This window comes from Pholis gunnellus (genome assembly GCF_910591455.1).
Source record: "Pholis gunnellus genome assembly, chromosome: 13".
Lineage (NCBI taxonomy): Eukaryota > Metazoa > Chordata > Actinopteri > Perciformes > Pholidae > Pholis > Pholis gunnellus.
The window spans coordinates 15,292,964-15,319,791 of NC_136540.1; the positions used below are offsets into that span (position 1 = coordinate 15,292,964).

Genomic DNA, 26,828 nt, shown 5'->3' on the forward strand with positions numbered 1-26,828 from the left:
CTCACAGCAACAGAAACATGATTGCACTTTTTTATGGTTGTTTCGGCAATGTCCAACAGCACTTGGTTGAGGTTTGTACTCCCATGATGCAGCCCCATCACCTCCCTGCAAATTTTCGTATTGCGTTTAAATGCAGCTAAGTGGGTTTTGACAAATATCTTTTGGTGGGAAATGTAATGGCTGCTGGGATTATGTTCACAGGCAGCATGTTTTCCAAAGTCGGTGCTTCATTCTTGTACAGCAAGCAAAGTGACGGGAGGAGGTCGAGGCGGACGGTCGACCCGTTCTCACTCCCAACTCATCAAATACCGCCGCTTGGTCAGCAGCCCTCGGTGTAGGATACCGACGCCACGAGGCAACCTTCATGAGACGCACGCGTACATCTCTAATGTAAACCCATCCACGCTGCTGGTGTTAATTTGTTTTCCGTCAATCAGATCGAATCATCAAAAACATTTTCTACTTCCTCCATTTTCACACAGAAGACAAATTTCACACTGAGCTGATTAAAAATGGTTGAAAAACAAGAGGTAATTCACACCCACCTCCCCCCAGAGAAACACATCCAGCACGAATAGGGCTATAGACATCACAATAATGACGGAAAGGAAATTAAATATTTGATCAGTAAACAACATCAGCAAATCATGAGACTTGCCAAATTTGTTAATAACAACCCTTTCATTTCATTTCTTTTTAGATATAATTGTTATTGCAAAGTTGTACGACATAAAGATGGTTTAAAGGATACTTTAACTTGGAAAATCGTTGCTTCTGAACATAATCCACACAACAATTAAATGTCCCATCAAAGTGTAACTGGCAAGACAAATTAGTCGTATATAAACTTTGTTTCTAGGAGAGCAGATTGTTTGACTCCACGCCTCTCCTTCTCTTTTCACTTCTTCTCTCCGCTCTCTTTCTGCATTTCTCTCTATGTCTCTCAACGCTCTCTCATTATGCAGATGAACTCGCTCAGGGCGCTCCTGCTGTTGTCAGGTTGAGGCAGTAAAACATTCATCTTACGGCTCTCGGATGAGCTCAGACTGCGTTTAAATGCTATTAACACACTCTGTTGGAGACTCTTAGTTCAGTTCCAACATCACAAGTGATGAGTTTCTTCAGGTTACATTTCCTTTACATCATGAATTCATGTGTGGCGACTCGTCTCCGTTTGGAAGTTCAGTCTCTGTAACGTTCATCACAGCCACATGTGCTCTCTTAGTGGTAAAATCACCACATAATACACTGTAGATTCATCTGTGCTCTCCAAAACACAAATCCACGAGACTGCCAGGAACACCTGATAAACCTGAGCCAAATTATGTAACATAACACATTTTGTCATTTGATCAGAAGTCTTGGTGCGAACAATTATTTCTGTCATATCTTTATAAATAAAAATATCAATATGATTTGTTTTGACTTCAAAATTGCTGATAATTCCCTTTAAACACAGCGAGCAGCAATATATTAATTAATATTCCCACCGTTGAAGTAAGCATTTGGTAAATCTGCAAACTTTCCTGTTTCTATATCTATACTACAAGTAAACAAATACTTTAAAAACTACACACGCATCGCTCACCGCTAGCTAAAAGTTAATGGGTAACATCGCTGCTTTTATTAAAACTTACAAGCTTATACAAACCACCAAAACCACCAAACCACCAAAACATAGAAACTGATAAAACTAAAGAAATTAAGTCTTTTTTAACTTTAGGGCCAGCTAGTTATATCTTCTCATTGCAATGGTATTATAAAATGGAAAGTTACTAGTTCTAGTTACTAGTCCACACATTGGTCTCAGAGGGCTTCTTTAGTCCTCCGTCCTGAGACGCTCAATCAGATCAAAAAAACATTAAAAGTAAAAATGTCATAAACGTCAGAAGTAGCAAAAGATGAGGGATCCTTTTTAAAAGAATGGACATACAAATGATGTATGTGTTTCATGTAAAACCAGAAAAACTCATGAAAACAGAAAGTAAAACAAAATAAATAAAGATGTTGTAACCGTCATGGCCTGTAAGTGGAGCCAGTGTTTAGATTGGACGAGCTGTTATTCTCTTTGCTTGTTTCTGGTGACATCAGCATCTTACACTAAGTGGCCACTTTATTAGGCACACCTGTGCAATCTAATGCAATTAAATAAAGTTCCGTCATAAATAATACCAATGTTCAGTTTTTTGTGTTGATGGTTTTTCGTCATTGTGGGCGTACAACAAGACCTCAATGCTAGAGCAAATAATTGAGTTAAAACCTCAATCACAGTGTTTAAAAGTAGACTCAACAGCAGAACAAGAAGATTTATCCTAATGCCTAATAAAGTGAACACTCAGTACTTCACGTCTGCAGCTCTCAGCTGCAGCAGCAACTGCAAGTGAGAAACGTAATATCATCCAATCACAGAGCTGCAGCCTCAGCAGCAGAACAGACAGAAGCTGGATTCAGGTCGTTCCCGTCGGTGACACGGCGTGTCCTTGTTAAACAAACAGTTACATTAAAAATGTGCTGTGACCCTAAATGACTCCAATATCCTCCTTTAATTCCTTTGAGGACATTTCGGTGTGTGTGTGTGTGTGTTGCCTGGAGTGTTTGGCGTAGCGTCATGCCCCCCCCCCCCCCCCCCCCCCCCTGACCCGGCGACTCACCCAGTTGATGAGGATGTATCGTGGCAGAGTGGCGGCGGGCTCCTTCAGGCTGCAGAAGCCGTACATCACCCTGGCACTGTCAAAGGTCAGTGTGATCTCTGCCAGACCTCCTCCTGCACCACAGAACAAGAGGCTGCATTACTCCACCAGTGATGCTTCTGTTACACTGTCCTCTAGCAGGAAGGAGCATGTAGTCGAAATACACAAACTGGGAGAATATTAACAGATGAATCAGCTCGTGAAATAAAGCAATCAGAGATCTTATAATGCAACTCTGCCAGGAAGCTAGAGATGCACCACTATTTCTTTACATCGTAAAGTGTTGCTTGCTACTATATTGATGTTCAGAGTTTTGAATTACGCACCTCTAAGTAGTGTTTTGAATGCATGACCGTTAATTGCAAAGGAGTAAATTAGGTAAATTAGCTTTTACTGAAGGAAAGGCTCAGTGGTGTTGTGTTCCAGGCTGCTGGTTTCATGCCTCAGATTATGATCCTGCTTTCCACATCTCAGCGTAGCTTTCAGAGACGTCTACGCACACATTTGTAAACACCTCGCATCCAAACACACAAACGCGACCGTGCTCCGCTGGAGATGTGAGGAGGCAGATAGATCCCTCCGAGGTTTACGGTGCGGATGAACAAACTGCGTTTCCTCTCCGTGGCTGCTGAAATATTCACGCCTCTCTCTGAGGAGAAGCTGCCGACATGAAGGAAGACCACTGTCGGCAGAAGTGGCTCTTCATCAATGCAGCGCTCCAACATTAGTGATGCAGACACTTCTCTGTAGTTTACTCCTCTCATGTGATCAGCGTGTTTATATTCAGGAATGATGTGCAGATGATTACATGAGATTCAAGGAATAAGACGCACGTCAAAGTAAAACCACGAGACGCATTTCTGAAGCCAAAACTAACAATGTGTTAGTTTGTCTCGCAGTACTTTCTGACTTAAAAAGCGAATCAAATATTTAACAGTTTCACTCACTTTCAGATTCTTGGTGCATTTTGGATTAACTCAGTTACTATGGCGACATGTTTTGTTTTTAGCTGCAATAATTGAATTTCTGCCTCCGACTGGCTTTTTCTCCATAGCAACAGCAGCTCAGGCTAATGTGTGATTTAAGGGATGTTTATGCCAACAGACACATACAATGTGGTTCAGTTATCCAGGAAACTCCCGGGAAACATTAACAGGGTTCCAGCTCTTTTCTAGAGATCATTTCCAGGACTTTATTTAGTGATGATCGAGCTGCTGTGACAGACAGGGATGGGGCTGATTTAAAAGACGTGCAGGATAACTTCAAATCATCTCTTACATGCTTAGAAACTACAAAACATTGATAATAGAATAATAGAAACTACCACATTTACCAGCCAACAGTGACTAATAGTTAAATGTAAAGTTTTTTTCAGTTGTAACCCTCCTGTGCTAGCATGTGACGTGATTTGGGATGCAGCTTTTCACATCTCAACATTTCAAATACTCTCATAAACTATCTTTTGAACGATAATATGATCCGGCACATAACTTGGTCTTCCAGATGGCAATGTGAACAGTTTTGGGAAGCTCTGGTAGAAAGATTAGTAGTTTATTGGAAAATAGGAGATTAGGATAATCGTCCTGGACAACAATTGATTTTCAAGAACATTGGACTTTTTTCCATGACTGGAATATTGGTCAACTGTTTTTCAGGTTTTTAAGGACCCATGGGAACCCTGTTTAATAATAGGAGATCACTAAAAGAGGACTACTCACATGAGGAAAAATACAGCAGCAGGAAGCCAGCAGGTTCTTCTCAAAGTAAGGTTAAGCACATTAAAATACTACTATGTTGTTTACTACCTATTAGGTTCCGGTTTGTGCATAAATCATTAACTTTATTGTGAATCTATCTAATTACACATCCCTCCATTGGTTATATTTGTCAGTTTATTGTCTTTCGAAATATATTACTTCCATTTTTACACTCTAACTGCTCCGATAAATATGTTTATTAGATTTCCTTCCACTGTGTGTGCTCCAGGGTAGAAATTAACACTCAGACCAAAGCCATCTCTGTAAGATAAAGAGAAATGATCATCATGAGAGTCTGAGTTACTACATGAGGTATACGAATTGTGTTTTGCACACATGATACACACAATCAAATGTGGGTGAAACAGAGAGAAATCTACAGTCCTGAAAGTGTATAAGGGTTATGTCCACATGTTTATTTGCAGATTCACACCTACCATGCTGCAATGATGTCATTAAAGGGAGGCAGGAGGAAGACCCTCTTATACTGCATGTGTGTGCATCAAATACGGAGGAGACTCATTAAACTGTAATGATCGTGCAGCGCTCCATTAACTGTGGTAATAATGAATCCAGCTCAGAAACAATCAGGAGACAAAGAACATGATAATTCGCCCCCCAAAGCAACATCAGAACCTGCAGAGCTCATCAAAGATGGTGCGCAGCAGCAAATTACAACCATCTCCACACATGATGTTAACATGCTTATACGGCCATGTTCGTTATGACATGAAAAGAATGAGAACAGCGAGACGTCACATGTGGGGGTGATTAAATTCATGTACTGGATTGCTGGCAAAAAAAAAAACAGACTTACCGCCTGATGATGCAAGTTTCAAATCATTGCTGTCATCCTCATATGTGTACAAGGCCCTGTTAGAAAGAGAGGGAGAGAAAGAAGACAACGTTTCACCTTTATGAATGTTACAGTGTCACGCGGCTTGTGTTCGCGGCCTGGACTCAAGTCGCTAATCTGATGACTTTAGACTTAGCGGCAAAACACGTTCCAGACTCTGTATGAACTTTAAATAGGCCTGAAACAATTAGCCAAACAATTAACCATTTGAGAGATGTTTCCAGCAGCAAGACTTGGAGTCGACAGCCATAGCGGCGTGTTAGCATGCTAACATGAGCTAATAAACACTTAGCACAAAGCGCTGAGGCTGATGTGAATGTCATAAGATTTCCAGGTATCTGATCCTACACCGAAGCATTGGTCACATTTACATTTTGACCTGATGGTGGAGTTCAAGGAAAAATCAGAGGAGCACCAAAGTCAGTAGGATTCATCCTTTAGGAACCACAAATATCTGCACAAAATGTCATCACAATATGTCTGATAGTTAAGATATTTCAGTCTGAAACAAAGATGTGGACCGACAGACATTTCCATCCATAGAGCCATACCATTATATACTTGGCAGATAGCTTTACCAAAAGTGACTTACAGTAGGTGCATTCAACCACTACTGTACATGAACAAGAGGTAGAAGTTATCAGAAATAGTACGTGCATCCCTCTCAGGGCTACAGAACAAGAGCTTACAGTGCTTTCCCGTTTCTCTTCTAATATCAACACTCTCTGTGCTCACGCGTTAGTTCAGGCTGATCCTGGTTCAGTGCGTTGTCCGTGAACACTGCGGCGCTAGTACACAATGCTGCAATTGCGTATCAACTAATTAACATCAGATAACAAACCAGTTACTTCCTGATGAAGACGGCTGAGAAAAGGACCCGAGGTTGACAGAACAACCTCGGGTCGTCAATAGACGCAAGTGTTACAAGCTTCTTCAGGATAGAGCTGCTTTATCTGGTCAAGTGTGTGTGTGTGTGTGTGTGTGTGTGTGTGTATGTGTGTGTGTGTGGAAAGCAGATTACTTGGTTTGATGAATGACAGTGTGAATTGTGGCCTGCCTGGATTAGAAAAGGTGACGCAACAAATGCATACTTTCTTACCATTCAGGACATCAGTCGACATAAAACACTCCCTAAGTCGATTTACCAAGTCTAAATCCTCAGACAGCCCTGTGAAGAATGTCCTCACTTTCCGGTCTAAAACTTTTGTGTGCACAAATGTAAGAGAACAAGACCAAAACACACAATTTGACCTTTGTTGCCATCTCCACCAATGTCTTTTTCCAGCATAACATACACAATTACTTTCACACCCACAGTACATATGCAGCCTCTGACCTCTTTGGCTGAGGTCAAATGAAGGCGGCAGAGATTACAGTTCAGATTAAAACCGTTTGACCTCTTCTTATGACCCTGTCATCAAATCTATTAACCTGCAGGTCAGAATTAATTTATTCCGACAACACAACAAGCCTGTAACCATACTATCTACCGTACGTCTTGTGAAGCTGTCTGAGGATTGTTATCGTCACCACTAGTGGGTTTAAAATCAAAAGTGTGTTACCAGAATCTAAATGGTTTATCATCTGTGTGGTGGCCATTTTAGGCACATCTCAGATTCATCTCCGTACTGTCAGACTTGGTTAAACTTTCATCTGAGTCCTTACTGCATGTCCTCCCTTCTCTCTCCCTGCCTGATTATCTCACAATCAAATAAAGCACAAATGTCCAAAAAATAATAAAAACAACTGTCTAAACTCAACATTGTCAGTTTCAGCTGTATTTAGGCCGAGCTTTACTTTAGTTTGATAGTGTTGTTTTTTTAATCTCATCTATCCCCTCTCTCCCTCTAAAGATGTCCTGGGCATCATTTTACACACACCAACAGCTACTGTACAAGAAATATTCAGATTATTTACTTTAAGCAATACCACACCATAAAATATTCCATTACAAACAAAGGTGCAGCTAAAGTATCAAAACTAGATTAACTCATTGTGTAGTTGTATTACACGATCATTATTACAGATGCATTGAGGTGGTTAAACATGCATGAGGCTAATTGCAATGCGTAATTCCTTATACATCGGAAAAAAGCTCCAGTTATCATATAAATGTATCGTAGTACAAAGTTCAATATTTCCCTCTGAAATGTGGATTGTAAAATAGTAAAATAGTTCCTCAAAATTGCACTGAAGTACAGTAAAAAAGTAAAGAAATGTGTTTTCCACCACTGGAAGTGTCAGATACATTACTGCGGGTTCGATGCAGTCATTTGACACAGTATGTGTTTAAGTGATGGACCATCTGGTGGGTCAGGTGGAGTTAAAGAGGATTAGCTTCCAGCTATTAAATATTGGATCCGGATGAATAAAAAGGTTTTCATGGTTTTCACTCTAATGCAGACTGACTCACCATCAAATCAGAAGGTATGGAAATTGAAAACCAACATATTAAATGCATGCAGGGATTGAGGTTAGAGAAATGACCCTTTCATCTATTAGGGTTGAAACAGGAGATTATAAACTGGAGAGCAGTACACTGTCGATTATTAAAGATTGTATATATGTATAAAATACTGGAATATAAAACTCTTCACCAAACCTAATCAGCACAAAAGCTCAATGACCTCATGTTGGTTTAGATTGTCTGCTGGTTTGAGTGATCTTTATATTTCTACAAGAATATCTTCATCAGATAAACTCAGGGCATTTTATATTATTTATTATAAAATGCAGCGTATTATTACAGAATGCGTCAGTACATCATGTTGTGCTATTAGACACATGGTGTTGTTATCTTGTCCATATTAATGTTGAGTTCTCATTTCCCCCAAATCTCTAAAACGGAGCAAGTGAGTGCAAAGTCAGCCCGATGCAGACAGTAGAGTCACAACGGACACATTTAAACGTGAAATACACAATGAACTTGGACAAAACAAAATGTCCTGGAACAAAATAATTGCATGTTACAGATTCTACTTCTATGTCACTGCAGGTATTACATCAGGTCATGATGGGTTTCTTAATGAGGACTTCTGTCTGTCTGAAGAACAGACAGGTCAGCATCCTGAACCCCCGAGGCACCAAGACACCCTCAGATCAGGAGAATATACACGTTTCTTATTAATTATCTGCAAACTTCAGCTAGCACAAGAAATGAAGGTTTCCTAGATACTTCTAATAAGCTCCCCTTTACTGCATGAGCGCAAATATGACAGCAACACTGTGACCTTAAAATAGTTCAAACTATAGAACTGTAAGCTTTGTGCTTTTTTTAAAATAATGCATAGTTTGTAAACTTTGAGGGAGGACTTAACTTGATGCTGCTTGTTAAATGAGGGAAGATTTTTTCTTTTTTCGCGGCTGCTCGTCAATGGGCCACTGTATTACCGGTCCAGATGACCTCATTCTGTTTCAGCCTGAAGCTTTAGTCTGGCCACTGTCTGACTTTCTGCTGACCTCACCTCCCTCCATCCTGTCTGTTTCTGCCGAGTCACTCTCTGCTTCCAACCCCCTCCCCATAGAGATAGAGACATGTCACGTTAATAAATCATGTAAAATGCATCTTTCTCCAAAGGATTCTGGGCTTTGAGGGTCACAATATGAAAAACATAGGACTATGATGTTATGTTGACCGTGCCTACTACTACTACTACTACTACTACTACTACTACTACTACTACTACTACTGTAGTCACAGTTGCAGTAGTAGCAGCTTCACAACAAACCAGTAGAGAAGCAAATTGTTGGAGGCAGGAAAGGAAAGGGTGAAGGGCGAATGATAGACGAGAAACAAAGAAAGCATCAATCAGGAAATAAAAAGATGACAGACAATAAAGACAACAGGGTGTAAAATGGATGAGAAAGAAAAAGAGCAAGCGTTTAAGACTGAGAGAGAGAAAGATGTGAATCTCACTCACTCACTCGATGCTCTATAAATAATTCTCTTTAAAGCAGACAGCTGTTTATTATTCATATAAAGCCCCATGACCTAGAAACAGCCCCATAAGAGGAGAAAGAGAGGAAGGAAGATGAGACAAAAAGAAACAATACAGGGGAGGAAAAGGAAAGAAAAGGGGAGCAGGAGGGAAGGGGGAAGAAGAAGGAGAGGAAGTAGAATAGAAAGAGGACGAGGAGGAAAATGAAGTAGATGCAGATGAGAAAGGCACAAAGGCAAAATGATGGAGAAGGAGAAGGAAAGAAGGATATGAGGTGGAAGGAAAGGGAGGAGGCAGGGAGGTTAAAATTAGAGAGAAGGAGTAGGAGGGGGGGAGGGGGGGGGGTAAACAGCAGCCAGCGTGTGGAGGTCATCGTCAATAACCTCTTCTCCCCTCGACCTTTGCTTTACCAATACTGCTTCATTGCTTCATCTTTTCATATCAATACGATTGAGAGATCAGGCTGCTCTTTAATATTTTATAACATCTAGAACAATTGTTTTTTTGTCGTGATCAAGTTTGAGCTGATTGGAATTTGAACACAACCCACACAGTCATTAACTACCCGACACACTTGCACGACAAGCTAATGACACAAGACAGTTGAATTAGTGGTTTTAATCAAGTTCTCCAAAACGACATCATATTTATGTTCTCGTTATAAAGGACCTTTACAACGGAAGAAAATATAACGATCAGGTGACATTATTATAGAGCGACAAAGTCAGTGTAAAGCTCAGACTGTGTATAACTAGTGGATGAAGTCACTGGCTCATCACTCATTGGTTTATAGTCTACGGTTCTGAAGCCTCAGCTTTGTCATTTTGGCAGTCGCCATCTTGCCTTTTTTTGGCAACCAGAAGAAACACTAGAGGGCGGAACGAAGTCTGAAGACTTTTTCAAGTTGACCGAAATGTTACAAATAATTGAAACTGAAAACACACTGAAACGGTTTAAGGTCTAACACGGACAACACCTTGGTAGCGACCTGTCAATCACAAAGTAGCCCCGCCCTAAAGCACACCCTACTTTATCTTCTATTTTACTCAAAATGGAATCATACTTTACTAAACGAATTACACTTCTATACAACCTGACTTCTCTTTGCAACCAGAGCAGTCGCCCCCTGAGATAATACTTCCACATTGGATTAACTTTTCAGAGCTGCTGGAGGTCATAAAGGTGTCGTGGTGGTCGGTCAACGATCTTTCCCTGAACCAAATCAAGTTGTTCATCAAATCAAATTTATTTTCCAACAGAGAACGGTTTCGAAAAGCATGGACCGGCATCAGATCAGAAACTGCTTTTGTGTCAATGTGTAGGAAAATGGACAAAAAGCATATTTAGTTTTTATTTATTTATTTATTTAGAGGGACTTTACATCCATGGAATCAAATCCAAAATGCTTCCTCACATTACTTTACCAGATTGTTTGGCATCGTTTTCTCTATTTTGCATCAGCGAATAAGGCCCTTTTGAATTTGAATCATTACAAATCAAATATCACATTTATCTATATATATTTACTTTATGTTTAAACACAAACTCGAATAACAAGGGTCAGCCCTAAAGCAGACACACATATAGTATGTACATCTCTACATGCAGGTCACAAAGGCTCAGTGAGTATGGAAATCATTCGAATCATAAGCTGTGGCTGTCGAACCAACTGAGTACCTTTGGGAAATATACTATATACAGTATGTGTGTGTGTCTGTGTGTGTGTGTGTGTGCTTGTGTGTGTGTGCGTGTGTGCCCACGCTGCCTTTGATGTGCAGAAGAATCACGGTGCTTTAAACTGGAGGCGGCACAACAGCTTTCCTCTCTAATCTGCTCTTTACTGTAGGAGGTTGTGTGGTTGTGTGTGTACTTGTGAACTAACAGTGACTTTCATATAACGGATTTTGTTATCCTTGTTCAGGTTTCTGTGTGGCCGTGTCAGACACAAAGATGTAACGTGGTGTTAACATTCCTTAGAGTGTGATAACGTACGCCTTCACCTACATGGTGTTAAAATTAAAGTTCAGCAGCACCAACATGCAGCCTGAGAGTGACGGAGAAAAGCTCGGAGAGGAAAATGCAAATGATATAATAACGTTCAGAGAAAAAGAGATCATTTTGTGTCATTAAATGTGTTCACTGTCTGGACTAAATCAAGCTCATTCGCATCGCAGCTGCAGTTTCATTGTATCTTTAAATGGACCTTAATTCTTTTGTGCTTTTATTTCCTGCCCCTTCCTCCTCAGTCTTTCTCCTTTCTATGTAGTCTATCACACGCTCACAAAACATAAATCACATTTAATACTGTTGCACACAATGCGACACACACACATGAATCACACTGGATCTTTTCCATTAAAACAAGGGGGGGGGCTCAACAAGAAGAAGCTGCAGAGCCTCAGCTATTTTGAGCTGGAAGCTGATTCGCACTGTGTCAGACTTCTCAGGTTCAAGAGGCAACCAACAGAGATGATTTCAGCATGTTTCAAGAAGATGAATAAACGGAAGCGGGGAGGAGGAACAGTGGCGACATGTTGAATCTCACTTACAGGAACAGGACGGACTGAATAAACACCTCAGCGACAGTCTCAACAAACACAGGACGATGTTTCTAAAGACGAACAAATCACTTTTTACAACAGAACTTCTGTTCAGAAATGTTTTAAAAGGCAAAAAGATGCCCGACCTGGAGTCAGGAGTCCAAATTTGGGAGGTCTGAGGAATAAAAGGTAAAGTAGTCTAAACCGAGAGGATTCTGACCTGGTGTGCAGACAGACAGGACCTGAAACCAGGTGGCGACATATTGTGTGACAAGTTGCTTCAGGAAAGGAAGTAATAAAGCTCCAGATTTTTTGAATTGCTGCTGTTTCTGTTATTTTGTCCTCCTCCTGTATTTAGGATCGGCAGTGCATGGCATTGGCTGTTAAAAAAAGAAAAAGAGGTAGCCAATATAACCCCCCTCAACACACACACACACACACACACACACACACACACACACACACACACACCCCTGCATGGAGTGTCACCATGGCAACCGGGCAGCATCCCCCCATCGTTATCTCGGCAACAGCAGTTTCTGACCTGAGGGGAGCAACGATGTGCAGGTAGTGATGGAGGGAAGGAAGAGGCTGTAGGACAGCTGAAGGGCAGAACACACACACACACACACACACACACACACACCAGGTGAGCACACAGCATGCAGAGTGCACGTGTGTGTATGTGTGTTGTATAATGATGATGATGATGATCCAGCTGGACTCACTTCACAACTTCAAAAGGATCTGCAGACCTGATGTACGGAGCTCCGTCCGCAGTAAACAGCATGTAATAAAAATAAAATGCAGTAGCAGTATAAAAATGTAAATTTGTTTCTGTCTGTCTGTTTGAGGCGGCTCACGTTCCTGAGTAGCAGCCTGCTGCGGTGCTTCAAACGCAGGCAGGCAGCTCGTATCTTTTGGGCTGGTTATGTTTGGGACAGGCTATCATTTCACATTTCAGGTGTAGCTACAAACAGTGGATGAGAACCGGCTGAAACACATTTTAGGCAGAAACAAAATGAGGTTTGCTGCACAGCCCCATCGGGGCTAGCACGCCACAAGCTAAGGGAGCTAATATGGTTCTTCAAAAGCTCTTTTATTAAATGGGGACGGGGATTTTGGAGGTTATTATTTTGGATATCTTAACGTTTTGTAAGTCGATAAAGTAGGCCAACATGCCAGCATCACATTTTTTGCCGTTGCTTTTGGATTCATCATTTCATCAGCGACAGGGAGACTTTTGAAGGTAACAGTTACTGAACGTATGTGACATATAATATAAATTAATGAGTTTTTGGGGCAGCGAGTCCATCTTTGAAAATAACATGATCAATACCTGCAGGCCTTTTGAAAAGAGAGCTCAATGAGTGCCGTGGATTTCACCATCTTAATGACATTAAAAGACTCAGTAATCTGTGTTTATTAAATCAGTTTTGCACTTTTAAAGCGCCGATCGTGTATGAATAAGCACCAGTTGCCACGGCAACCCGATGGAAATTAGTAATGTTGAGAGCACCGGGGTCTAAGAACAGAACGAGGCAATAAAGCTGCCAGAGTTACAGGTTCGACCCCCCCCCCCACAAGGCTACTTTCAGGCCTGTTGGACACGCGTCACCAGGCTGCTCTGAGCCGCTGTCAGCTTTCCTACTGACTCAGTGAATCCGACTGCTCGTTTAGGAAAAGACAAAAGCAGATAAAGCTGACTCAGCAGTTACCTACGAGACAGAGACATTACCAAAGTGAATGAGAGAGAGAGAGAGAGAGAGAGAGAGAGAGAGAGGAAGGTTACCGATGTCAGTTTTGCAACTATAACGTGCAATTTAATTACAACAGATGCAGCAAAAAAACGGTGCAAAAAGTTTCCCTTCCTGTTGTTCCAGAACACCGGACGTTCTCTGAAGTCCAACAAGCTGCATCTAGTAGCATAAAATGAGTGATGGAAAAGACTCTGATCAAATACAGACACAACAGTAGCATGCGCAGTGTTTCTTTCTGTTATTTCTCCAATTTCAAAAGAGAAGCAGGCTTTGTTCCCCAAAACAAATCCAATATTTATCCTCTGGGTTTGGGAGTTATGGATCCCTCTCGGGATTTTAATGGCTGGAGGGAAAAGAAAAATATGTGTGGTTAAAGAGATACGCAGAACGGAGAGACTGTAAATACAGACAAAGAGCTGTGAAGGCAGAAGCAGGCAGGCAGAGAGCATTGTGGGAGAGGACGGAGAGGACTACGGGGGATGATTAAGTATGCTGGCAATGACTGTTATTCCTGTGGTCGGATAATGTAGCCTGATTTATAGAGCGAGAAAACCTACACGGTGACTTAATGCGAAAGAAATGAGGCAGACAGACATGAGGACGGGAATCATGGGTAATGTTTCAGGGGGGGGAGTGAACGAGGGCACTGGGGAACAGCCGTGACTCCTGTTCCTGTCGGTCTGGGAATGCAGAAATCTGCACGCCGATCCGATGAGTAAGACACGTGTGTGAGTGGTGTGAAAGGCAGAGATGGGAAGGCCGATAAGCTGCGGCCACGCTAGCGCCGCCACCACACCGCAATGTTCTTCACAGACCAGGAAGAAGCAGTTTCACTATTATTTATCAATTTTGGGGGGAAAATATGAATGTTTTCCTTCAGGTTTTTGCTATCTTCATACTTCCTGGTTCATGTGGATTACATGCTAATTGATTTTGCGGGATATTTCCGAATTACAGCGCTAACGTGCATGTTAACGTTGGGCATGCTAACATTAACCATTTAACGTTTAGCATGATAGAATGTCAACATGCATGAAGTTAACATGGCAGTGTTGGTAAGAGGACTTGCATTTATAAAGCAACTCTCTAGTCATCTGACTACTTAAAGTGCTTTACACCACATGCCAACATTCCCTCCATTCACACACACACACACACACACACACACACACACACACACACACACACACACACACACACACACACACACACACACACACACACACACACACACACACACACACACACACACACACACACACACACATTCATACAATGATGGTAGAGGCTGCCATACAAGCCTGCTCATTACCATAAAAGTCCTCTTAGGTTTAGAGGAATGTGATCATGAACTGAAGCGCTGGACAGATGTTGAGAGTCAGACTCACAATGACTCCCTAAAAACAACCCTAAATATTCAGAATCAAAGAAGATATGAACATCTTGACACAAACAGCGGAGGGACAAGTGAAGTGAAAATAAAAGAGAAAGATAGTGGAAGAACTTGAAAACAACAAACAGGAGTATTTCTCTTCAGCAAGTCAAGAGGAGAAATTATAGGACAAAAGGATGGCTTGAACATGAGCATCTGTTTGGGCCTGCATTAAATTATAATGAGGGGAAGAATAAGTCTCCGGTAATGGCTTCCCTTGAGTATTATGATTGCCCGGGTGTGTGGCGCAGAGAGAGGTGAAGAAGTGGAGGGAAGGGCGAGAATGAACGCGGTATTACAGTCACTTATGGTTCAAGGTGAGCAAATTCATCATGCAGCCTCAAATAATCCACATTTACACCGTGCAGTTCCAGCTAAGATAGCATCAAATGCTGCAGTACTGTGAATGGAGATTTATCTATTTTTGGGACTTTAAATAAGACATTTTGTCACATTCTTGGTCATGGTTCATATTCTGTATTCTGTAGATAATCTCCAACTTCATCAACTTAATTTATGAATCATAAATCCATAAATAAAGTCCAAAGCAGAAAAAATAACTTCACTGTGTTTTAAATTGTTTATGCAGTATGTTTCTCAAAATGTGTAGAGCTGGGTAGTGTTTAAAATTTTGGAAATATTATTCATCATTTAACAAAAGAAGCCAAGCTTCCAAAATATTAATTGTTTTCTGAACACAAGCAGCAATACGGACTTTACCCAAATTAGCTACAACTGGAATCAATCCGAGCAGAGAACAAGGAAGAATCGTGTTTGATACTCGGTCCAACACACACATTTCTTTTCATTAAAAAACTGTTTCTATGAGAAATCAATTCTAAATACTGAAGGAAAAACATATAAATACATAAAAAAAACATTTGTTTTGCATTATTTTTCTTTCCATTCAAGCACACAGGGATGAAGACGCTGCTCTCTGTGAGGTCATGCAGCGGTGACATCATCAACGACAGCAGATTGACACACACGCTCGCTCTCACAAAGACAGAGGGTGGCGCTTCACAAAGCTTTAGACAAATCTCTACTTCCTACTCTGAATCCGCATAGTGGTCCAAATACTGAAACAAGCTTCTAAAAAGAAAAATACATTTCATCCAATCCAAACTCAAGCACCGAGGGGCTTGAGTCACAAGTTTACCGACATCAACGACGTCATTTCTCTTGCAGATGTCTCCTATTGCACGTCCTACATGGCTAATAATGGATTCGCCACATGGAAAGGGTAGATATCTTGCCAAACCAGTAGCTGATGAGGCAGCGGAATCACTGAGGGAACATTTTCCATCAGTACTCAAGAATTTGGTGAGCAAACCATCAGGCTCACCGCTCGCCTAACTGTCTGTCTCCATGTTGGGCTGTGGGTTCTTTGTAGTGTTGAGATTGAGGGAAAAGGCTGACTTGCGTTGGATTACTGCCTGGATCAGCAGTTGTTTTGTGTTGTTAGCTGAGAGAACTAGAACAATAGCAGCACTTCCCTAAAGGCCTGAGAGACAGAACATAAATGAATAGGTTGGTCATTTAAAGAATTAGGATTTCTGAATATACATATCTGAAACCAAAATGAGTTACACGTCAGTACTGCCAAGACTAGAAAGACCTTGTTGTGAAGTAACATGAGAATATAGATAAACACAACTGAGTTTCCTACAAAAGAAGTTGAAACGGAAAAGAAACTGTTTACTTCTCATGACTAAACCTCAGTTGAAAATGTTCACAGACCTCCACTCTAAGCTGAAGTGAAACCCTCACAAATAAAACAGAAGTGAGTTGTAACTTTTACAAACAAAGTGAAATTAGCTTTGGTCCCTAAGCAAAAGGTTTCATTTCTCTTTTGGGCCCCAGGCTGAACATATTTTAGGCATCCATGATAAAAATCCTCATTTAACTGAAAGTAATGTCGAACATTAAATAACGGCATCAGATGAGAGAGGCAGGAACCACAACCTAGGACTCCTTAGATCCCCTGAACCCTCACAAGAAGCCTACAGAAAGACATCCAGAGGCTACATTTACCTCCCAGAGATGTCGAGAATATTTATTTTCCAATGAGTTTATAGTGTTTGTCAACCAGAGATGTTTACAGTGGTTATCTAGAGTATTTCTATGTCAAATAGGTCTAGAATCTGATATTTATGTGCCAAAGACATCTTCAGAGGACGTCTATAATGTCTGTTTCACTGGAATGTGTCTGTAATTCCAGACAGAAGTACGTTTTGTTTGCCTTTGTGAGTGTTGCAGAAGGACAGGACAGTGACAACAGCGTGGGCTGTGGCCCAAAGTCTGTCAGAGTGACTTAGTCAGCAGAATGGGATTTTCTTTTTTTTTGTTCTGGGCCCTTAGGACACCTCACATCCACACATATCACCATCCATCCCCAGGTCTTTGCACACTCGACTCGCCCTAATCAGCTCTCTGGGGACCAGATTGAGGGTTTAGGGTTGTGTGTGTGTGTGTGTGTGTCCCAGGTTTGGTTGAACACTTACTCAGCAAGAGAGAAAGCAGCGACAGACTTACAGTATACAACACAAACACTGACACACAAAAAAACTACATTTTTCTCCGACTATGTGACAGCGGCACTGCAATTGTTTCCAGGGTTTCATGGAGCATTCAGCACTCCTCCCTCCTCAGTCCACTCATTCTCTCCTTTGCACTGAAAAATGCAAAAGTGCCTCCAGGAGAAGTGAGGACAGCGGTCCATTAGTCCAGAAATAGTCAACATACCTCGACGAATGACTTGAAATTCTCCGTTTAGAATTCTACTCAGATACTGTCTCTTTAAATACAGCGTAGAAGGAAATTCAATATGTGAGATTGGTGCAGCAGTTTGGACGCAGGTATGCTGAAAAGATGCTTGAGGCAAAGTTGCTGCAGAGTAACTACTGAAAAACAGCTGAAAGGACGGATCTCATGAGGAGCGATTTTAGTGAATGATCTTGATAACTATTGGCTAGATGGCCATGAAATGTGCTGCAGGTGTCTATGATGGATACATCCTTTTGACTTTGGTGAGCTGCTGACCTCATCACCGACACTCTTTATCACCACATACCTTCAAAATGAATGGCCTTCAGCCTCACCTCTACTTGTGCAGTAGTGCTACTTTGCACTAATGGCAAAACATCCACGATATTTAGAAACTACAGAAATGACAACACGGTAATGCTCACAACATGAGAACATTTCTGATGCAGGTTACCAAAGGCACCGCCCTCTGGCCAAATACTACACTTACTTCACCACAACTGCTAAAGATGAAAACATAATTAATTAAATGCCACTATTCTTTTTAAATAAGCACCCCCCATCCTGGAAGGCAGTGTGCTGCTATCATACCTCTGTGATTAAAAGATGACATAATGAGTGAGTTTAAATGAATGCGTTCAAGCCAAAAGATCTTTGTGTTTAACAGGTCACAGCAGACTCAGATTGTAAAAGGACTCTTTGTACTTTTGGAGAGATTTTCAAACAGATTCTTCATATTTACAACGCATACGGCTACATCCCTGGACTGCTTTTTTTAAAAATGTTCATGTTATGTTGCTCTGGGCAGGTCGTTGCTGTCTGGACTCTCTGTGGAGGCAACAGCAGCATTCACAGCCCTGCTTTGTGTGCTGGACTGGGTTACAATGGACATCCTGTGGCTGCGGAGCTGCCGTCTCCTCTGCACCAATCAGATCTCCGCACTGACCAACACCGTGTCCAGCACAGTGTTGGGCCGTTGCCATGTGAGCAGTGGACGAGTGTAAACAGGAGGGGGAACAGAGAATGTTTGGACGGACCTGATGGTCTGCAGAGATAAGTGCACAAAAACAAAACCTACGAGCCTTTTTGCCCTGACTCTACCACCGCTTATACTCTTGTATTCTAAATGCTACAGTTGAGCATTTTACTTATTTCAATCATGGAAGAAGAGGTGATCCTTTTCTTTTTGGCTGACCAATGACCTCTTCTCCAAACACCTCTTCTCTTTCTAACACAACCAGCAGAATGTCAAATATCATTCCTGACATTCCCGTCGAGTTTTTCCTGCTCAGTAAATGTCTTTCAGACCTTCTCCCTCCTCTGTTTCGGTGACGTCACACATCACCGTCACTATCAAAACTGGAACAAAAGTGACACTATCAGCAGAGTAAGATACAGCTCAGTGACAGATATAAAGAGTGTCATATTTAGTTTGAATGTGAAGAGAAGAATGAATTATAGGGGGAAATGACTTGCAAAAGTATTATTCAAACCATCCATCTATGTTTCAATGAAGTTACAATCAGAAGGTCGAGGTGACTCCCGTTCAAGCTGCTCACTTTTTGGTAGCGTTTAACAGAACATATAATTATCATCATTATCATTAATTGTACTGTTGTTGTTGCTATTGTTCTCAGGATTATTATTGTGAGAGACCCTGCTAATTGTTAGGGCTGTACTGAATGTCCTACTTGATTCCATTTTAAGCTTATCTATTGAGGTTTTCGAGTTGTGATCCTGTGGTTAAATATAATTGATGGTACTGTTAGATTGCTGCTATGCCGCCCTTCCTTTGTGGACATCAACCTGAGCGTGAATTGTGTTTTGACCGCAGTGAAAATTTTGTTTTTGAAAGGCTAAATGCCAACAAATATGGATCGACATGTTGTATAATGAAAAATCCCTCTTTTTTCAACATATTTGAAAGGACAGACAATGACGGGGGCGAGGACTGATTGCCGCTTTGCTCGCTGTGTGTGTGTGTGTGTGTGTGTGTGTGTGTGTGTGTGTGAGAGAGCAGAGGGTGGATTATGACATGCAAATGTTAATAATAATAATTTTATTACATTATGAATGAAGCTTCAAACTATTCGGTACAGCCCTATTAATTTCCCCTTCAATGAGACGTCGTCTATGATGTGGATGGGGTTTGATTGTGAGTAATGAAAATGCTGAATGTTATTCATATTCATATAAAAAACATGAGGGAAAAGCATTTTTGGGGGACTATTTCTGAGTGGCGGATTAATCCACATTTGGAGTATTTGGGGAAGAAGGACGGTGTATTGAGGCAAAATAAACTAGTGTGTGTGTTGATGGGAATGAAGGAAGGTGACACCTTGATGTGTTTTTAATAGTTTTTAGACAACAGTGGAGCTCTGTGGCACAGAGGGATAAGAAATATCAAGCTTTGACAAGACTAAAGTACATTTACTGTAGCTTTGGACTTCTCTACTTCGAGGTTTTTTAATCTTATATCTTATAACCGTGTCTCTGTTCATTCAGATGCTGCAGAGTCATCTAGCTGTGTGTAGTATCGCCTCAAACAGAGACATCTGTGTAGTAGAGGCTGGACTTAAAAACTAAACATTTCAAAGGGCTCCGCACACACACACACACACACACACACACACACACACACACACACACACACACACACACAGACACACACACAGACCCCTTGTGAGTTGTGATCGAACAGTCTCTGGTGGCGAGTCGGTGTGGGCTGTCAGCCAGCAAAGCCTTTTATCCTGACTCTCTCTCTCTCTCTCTTTAATACACACCCTATGTCTCTCTGCCTCTCTTTCATTCTCTGTCTATTTAAAACACTCACACTCCATTTTCCTGCCACCGTCTCCTGCTCAATCCACCTCCACCACCCCCTCGTCTTATCTCTCTCTCTCTCCTTCTAATTTCCGGTGCGAATGCAAGGACGAACGGCGACGTGCCAAAGTGACCCACACATCACAACATCGCACAAACACACAGTGCACTGATGCTGAATGTGAAGTAGGTCAGATGGCATGTGGCTGGAGACATTTACGCACTTCAGTAGGAAGTGCAAATTAAAATACATTTGAATAAACATATTTAACAATACTATGGATGTTACACAGCTTTAACTGGAGCGAGAGGCTCTCTGATTCCCCAGAGATTCCGCCCTGAATGGATTTCTTGGTCTAATGGGTAAACTGCTGAAAAACGTGATTATGTCATGTGACGCAAAAAATGCTCGACTGAGGACGATATTATTTATAGCAAAGCAGAACCAGAAGCATCATCTCATGCAGCACATTTGCATTTGAAAGGTTGCTATTTCTTTTTTTCCCTTCCTTTTCTTAATTTTTAGGCACGTTATAGCGACACGGCTCTAGGGACGACAATGACGGTATGTTGCTCGATTCCACATCAAAGAATCTCAACAACTCTTATCTGCACTATTACGACATTTTGTACAGACATTCATGGTTCCCAGAGGAGGAATCCTACTGACTGCGGTGACATTTCATCTGGCATCTAGAGATTGACATTTTGGGGTTTTATTGAAATATCTCCACAACTACTGAATGGATTCCCATCACATTTGGTAAAAATATTAATGTTTCCCTCAAGAAAAAATCAAATTTTTCATCTTCACATAAATATTCTACAGATTCCCATCAACCTCTGTTGTGTTTAGTGCTAATGTTAGCATTCTAACAAACCCAACAAAGATGGTAAACATGATAAACATGATGCATAAGAAACATCAGCTATATAGCTGTGACCATGTTAGATGTAGAGCTGGAAACTCTTAGTCTTGTTTGAAAATGTAATTGTTCCACAACACAGGACTTTCCTAATCATTTATAATGTTATAGAAATCAGTTATACATTTGTAACTCTTGGCGAAAAGTCAAAATCATTCAATTTAATCATCATAATAAAAAAAATCAAATAGTTTCAAGCAACATAATCAGTCCGCAGATAAACGCAGTCACGGAAAAGAAGCTCTTAAGATTGTATATTAACTAAAGACAAAAACACATGAGCATTGTTTTCCACTAATGACTAACTCCTCTCTTTTCTTCACGATCAGTCCGGAGCCTGTAGTGCTGCAGATAAGTTCGAGGTTTTCTAAACACAAACCACTTGCAGCTGGAAGATAGTACAACAGTGATGTTCTGGCGTAAGTGGCTCAGAGATCTGTCCAGAGTGAACCCACACCTGTGTGTCTGGAGGATGAATGCCTCTGCTAATGCACGGGTGACGAGCATGTGTTTTTGTGTGAGTGTGTGGGAGGTAGCTACATATGGAAAGAGAAGAGGTGGAATGAATAAGAGAGGGTTTTTTGGTGTTGTAACACCTTTTTCTTTCATTCTCGCTGCTCTAATTCTGTTTAGGTGGGGAGATACATACAATATTTGATCCATCTGAATACATGTAGTGGTGTTAATGGAGGTCGGTTTGGTGTTTGTCATAAAAAAAATAATGTTCGCCCTCAATCTATCTTTACCCCTCTCCAACATGATTTGCTACAGGTTGTAATAGTTCCCCCCAAATCCCCAAGTTTAATATATTAAACTATGTATATTAATACATATTTGGACTTGGTGCACTATTGGGGAGGTAAAATAAACCAGGGGAAAGGTTCAGTAATCCCCTAAAACAGCTGGACTTTTCAGTTTTTAACAAACAACAAGAGGAAATTGTGTATTTGTTGGGAACTATTTTCTGTGCGGGATTAATCCACAGTTGGGGCTGCAGTGAGTTGTTGGGCTGACAGGACAAAGCTGTGGGATTGAGTCAAGCTAACCGAGCTAATATCGCTTAGCAACAAATGCAGCTATTAGCTTCTTGGAGCTCAGGAGCTAGTTTCACTTCTTCTTATATTTCATTATTTATCATACTCACTTTATTTGATTTTATATTCCTGTACTATATTATATATTATGTTAAACCCTTTTACTATATTTCACCTTATATTATATTATATATTCCATTCTATGTTGTACTGTACTCATGTATCATATTTCTATATCAATATGGACACGACTAAGTATAACAACTTAATCTTATAATTCTGTAGATGATATATTACTCTATATACGCTATACTTTACTATACTTTGCTATACTAACCCCTGTACTATGTAACTTTGAGATGGTACTTCACTATCAGTATGTGTTTGTATTTATTTGTATTCTTCCTTTGATTTTATACACTTCTAAAAAAGAATATAATTTTGTACTTTTCCATTTATCTGTACATATTGTGATATACTTGTACATGTGCTGCTGCAACCCCTGAATTTCCCCTCTGGGGATCAATATCTTATCTTATTCCTGTTTTTCTTCCAGTTACTAACAAAATGCCTGCATGAGATGAACCCAAGTCCTGCCTTCAAAACACGGCTTTCTTCAGTCTATTATTTCTCACGGTAATGTCAGCAAGTCTGCAAAGCCATGTAAGATTACAGCAAGACAATTATGTCTATAAAAAAAAATAAAAAGATCACTTTCTCCACCTCTCTGTCTTTCTCCCGTCTCTTTTCACTCAGACAGCAGGAAGAGACAAAGCGAGCTGTGGAAGCCCGTCATCTCGCTGGGTTGTTGTCCCTAAGTGACGCAGACGGTAAAGAGCTGTAATTAACGGCCAGAGAATGACATTCTGCCCACCGGAGAGGCTGACACACACGCACACACACACACACACACACACACACACACACACACACACACACACACACACACACACACACACACACACACACACACACACACACACACACACACACACACACACACACACACACACACACACACAAACACTCAATGCCACCTGCTTCACCCACTCTCCAATTACTGAACTCAGCCGGGGGTTCAGCCACTCTGTCTTAAGGTCTTATTAGAATTTATATATTGAGAAACATATACAGTATATACACACATATATGCATATATATATATGCATATATATATGCATATCGCACCAAACTACACTGTAGCTGAGTTTATTTGCTCTAAACCAGTTGATGGAAATGCATCTAAATCACTTTTCTTTTTCAAAATTTCACAGGTTCACTTCAAATTCTGCTAACAATTGAATGGAAAGGTGGCTAATGTGTGGAATCAGGAACGGGATCCGGGCCGATCCAGGCATATTTTGATGGATTGTAGGTTATTGAAAGCCAAATACATTTCCATTCTTTCATTTGTTTGTTTGCTCAAAGTTTACCACAGTAGCCAGAAGCTAAACTTAGAGCCCGAAAAATACTTCATGTTTGAGGCCAAAACGATGTTGATTTGGGAGTTTTGAAAAAATCCAATGACGACATTTGTTTTCACATGAATGCTATATTATTAACATAAATCAAATAAAAGATCTGTGACCGAGATCTGTACTGAGAAGAACTTTAAAAATGTTTTTACAGAAAAATAATCTTGTGTTTCTAAATGACCCCGAACGTACTGCATCTTTCACATTTCTGTGCTGCATTTCTTGTTACTTACGGTTGACGTATACGCTCTTATGATACATCTGTGATAACCTCAGCTGACTGCAGCTGAGTGCTACTGTTACTTGAAAGCTGCATTTATTATTTTGGTCCTTCTGGAGATGAAGGGAAGCTGTGTCCAAAGCACTTCCTCACATTTCATACAAACTCTAGAGAACCATAAAGGTACGAAGCAGGATATTTATTTCATGCTTAGAAACCGCTCTAAATTATTTAATAATATATCGAATGCAAATGAAACGGATCGATGCCAGCAGATAACAAGTATTCTTCTCTAGAATGATGATCCAACCTTGAAACAGATGCATCATTCTGCTGCTGACACCGTCCCGGCCTCCTGGTGACGATGATGGGGGATGGAGAGCCTGTTTCAATATTTAACCTGACATGAAAGTCATCGCTCAGGAGAAAGGAAGAGAGGAAGACAGGGACGGAGCCACCGGGAGCTAAAAATGGTGTTTGTCAAAAAGACATGTGTTACGTAAGCATCGGAATAATTCATTGAAGGTTTCCTGCTGCATCATATTTCAGGTACAGAAGCAGGAAGCCAGAGTTAAAGCTTCACAAAGTAAATAAGTAGGTAAAATGTGTTTGTATCGCGTTTTTCACAGACATAAGTCACAAAGTGTTTTAAGGTCCCATATTGTAAAAAGTGAGATTTTTATGGGGTTTTTCATTAGAAGGTCTAAGTGCTAAATAAATACTGAGAACGTATAGAAACGTGAGAAGTGCACACAGCCCCTATTCAGAAACTGTGCCTTTAAACGAGCAGTCAGCATTTCCGTACGGTTGCGATGAAACAGTGTAAACACTCTAAAAGTGTCCAAGTTTATTTCTGGTGCTACGGCCTCAAACGCTTTAAGTCAGGTCTTAAAGGGAGTGTGTGGACAGAAAAATGTATGTTTGACCTCAGGAAGCTGAAAGAATAAAGGTGAAGTAGTTCAGCCACTGGCCGTGCAATCATCCATTGCAGTGAGGATTTTAAAGTGGATCCTCAACGCTACAGGGAGCCAGTGAAGAGATCCGAGCATGCTGGGTAACGTGAGACCGTCTGATTAACCTGGTGAGTAGTCTGCATGGCGGCAGCAGCATTTGGGATTGCCTGCAGACGATCAAGAATCAGATCTCTGATAGTACACTTCCACATGAGCAATGAGACGGAGAGAGAGGAAAGGAAACCTCCGGAGTAAACAGTCGAAGGTTTACAGGCAGATACTGGACCACCTGCTGTCTTCTGTCAAACATGGCGGTAGCTTATTCTGCATGAGAATATTTACGAGAACAACTTGCTGACACACATTCGCCTCCCTCTCCTGCTCATCCACTTTATCCCGTGAAGGGAATTTACTTGATCTGAGGTCTTTTAATGTACACTGTCTATATTGTGCTTGGAGGCCTCGAGTTCAGCATTTTGGTCTTTGCCATCTTGTTCTCTTTGCACAGAAGTTTGTAACGCGAGACGGTGGAGCTAAGTTCAACCTATTGCTGAAGAGGACATTCTTAGCTGACCAGAAGGGTTCAAATTAACTTTCACGAACTGAACACACAGTTAAAGGCTTAAAGTTGAAAGACGAAAACAGAGACTATTCCAAAAAGGACAACGCATGGTAGCGACCTGTCAATCACAAGGTAGCCCCGCCCTAAAGCATACTCTGCTTTAAGGTCTATTTGACTCTAAATGGACCATAATCGCCCCCTGATGACCATTAGAAAGAATGTTAAGAAAGTTGAAGCAACTTCAACATTGTCTTCACTTTTTGGAAGCAGAGGTTGCTGCCTGGTCTCGACTGAGAGAGAAGTCAAAAGAAAGAGCATTTCGGTGTAATTGTCTTGCTACAGTTGAGCCAAATTACCACCGGGATTAATGCAGCGTCTGATAGATCTAGGTAACAACCTTTCCTCTGAGGTCAGGACAAAGTTGCCTTTCCAACTTGAATCCATCCAATAGTTTTGTTCTCTGGTGGGTAAACAGCCTCATGGGGCCTTTAGTGTGGACCAGAGTTAAAACCAACAGAGGCTCCATTTGTCTCTCTGTCAGACTCAGCTGCAGTCCGGCTTCTGTGACGCAGGTTGACAGACGAATGAAAAGAGGCTGCTGGTGTGTTCTTGCAGTTATGTTGGCTGAAAGCTGCCGCTGCTGTGTTGGGAGTCCACTTCCCTCTGCTGAGCAGCACAGTGGACAGGATCGGGCTCAGAGACCGGCAGACACGTTCGGCGTTAAAGTTCAAAGCTTTTGCACAGGTGGAGAGCTTTCACGTCCACATGCTGCCCTCTGTTTCCTCCTCCATCACCACTGGGATCCTTGCTGTGTGTGTTTAGAGTTATTTTAAAGTTACATGCTTTACTCATCTATGTTAGTATGTTTACGTTTTACTTAGTTTTAGCACTTATTTAAAGCCCAAACAGGATGTTTTTCCCAAACCTAACTAAATGGTGTATTTGCCTTAAACCGCATGTAATCCCAGTGTCAACCACCTGTTTAATTAATGCAACCGTGTTGGAGCGTCATCATTTGGAACACAGGGCTACACCATTATAAAGGGACGGACATGTTGGCATACAGTACGACAGCAGCTGTCCTCAGACACTTGAT

General features: G+C 41.1%; 1 protein-coding gene across 1 annotated transcript in view; it reads right to left on the bottom strand.

Moving 5' to 3' along the window:
• dbn1 (drebrin 1) overlaps positions 1–26,828 on the bottom strand; it is an 86,279-nt gene that overhangs the window by 15,887 nt on the left and 43,564 nt on the right. Inside the window, exons 2-3 of the mRNA XM_079172259.1 lie at positions 5,265–5,320; positions 2,652–2,764 (exon numbers count right to left, since the gene is read on the bottom strand). Of these exons, the coding sequence (XP_079028385.1) occupies positions 2,652–2,764; positions 5,265–5,320 (169 nt within the window). The remainder of the gene's footprint in view (positions 1–2,651; positions 2,765–5,264; positions 5,321–26,828) is intronic.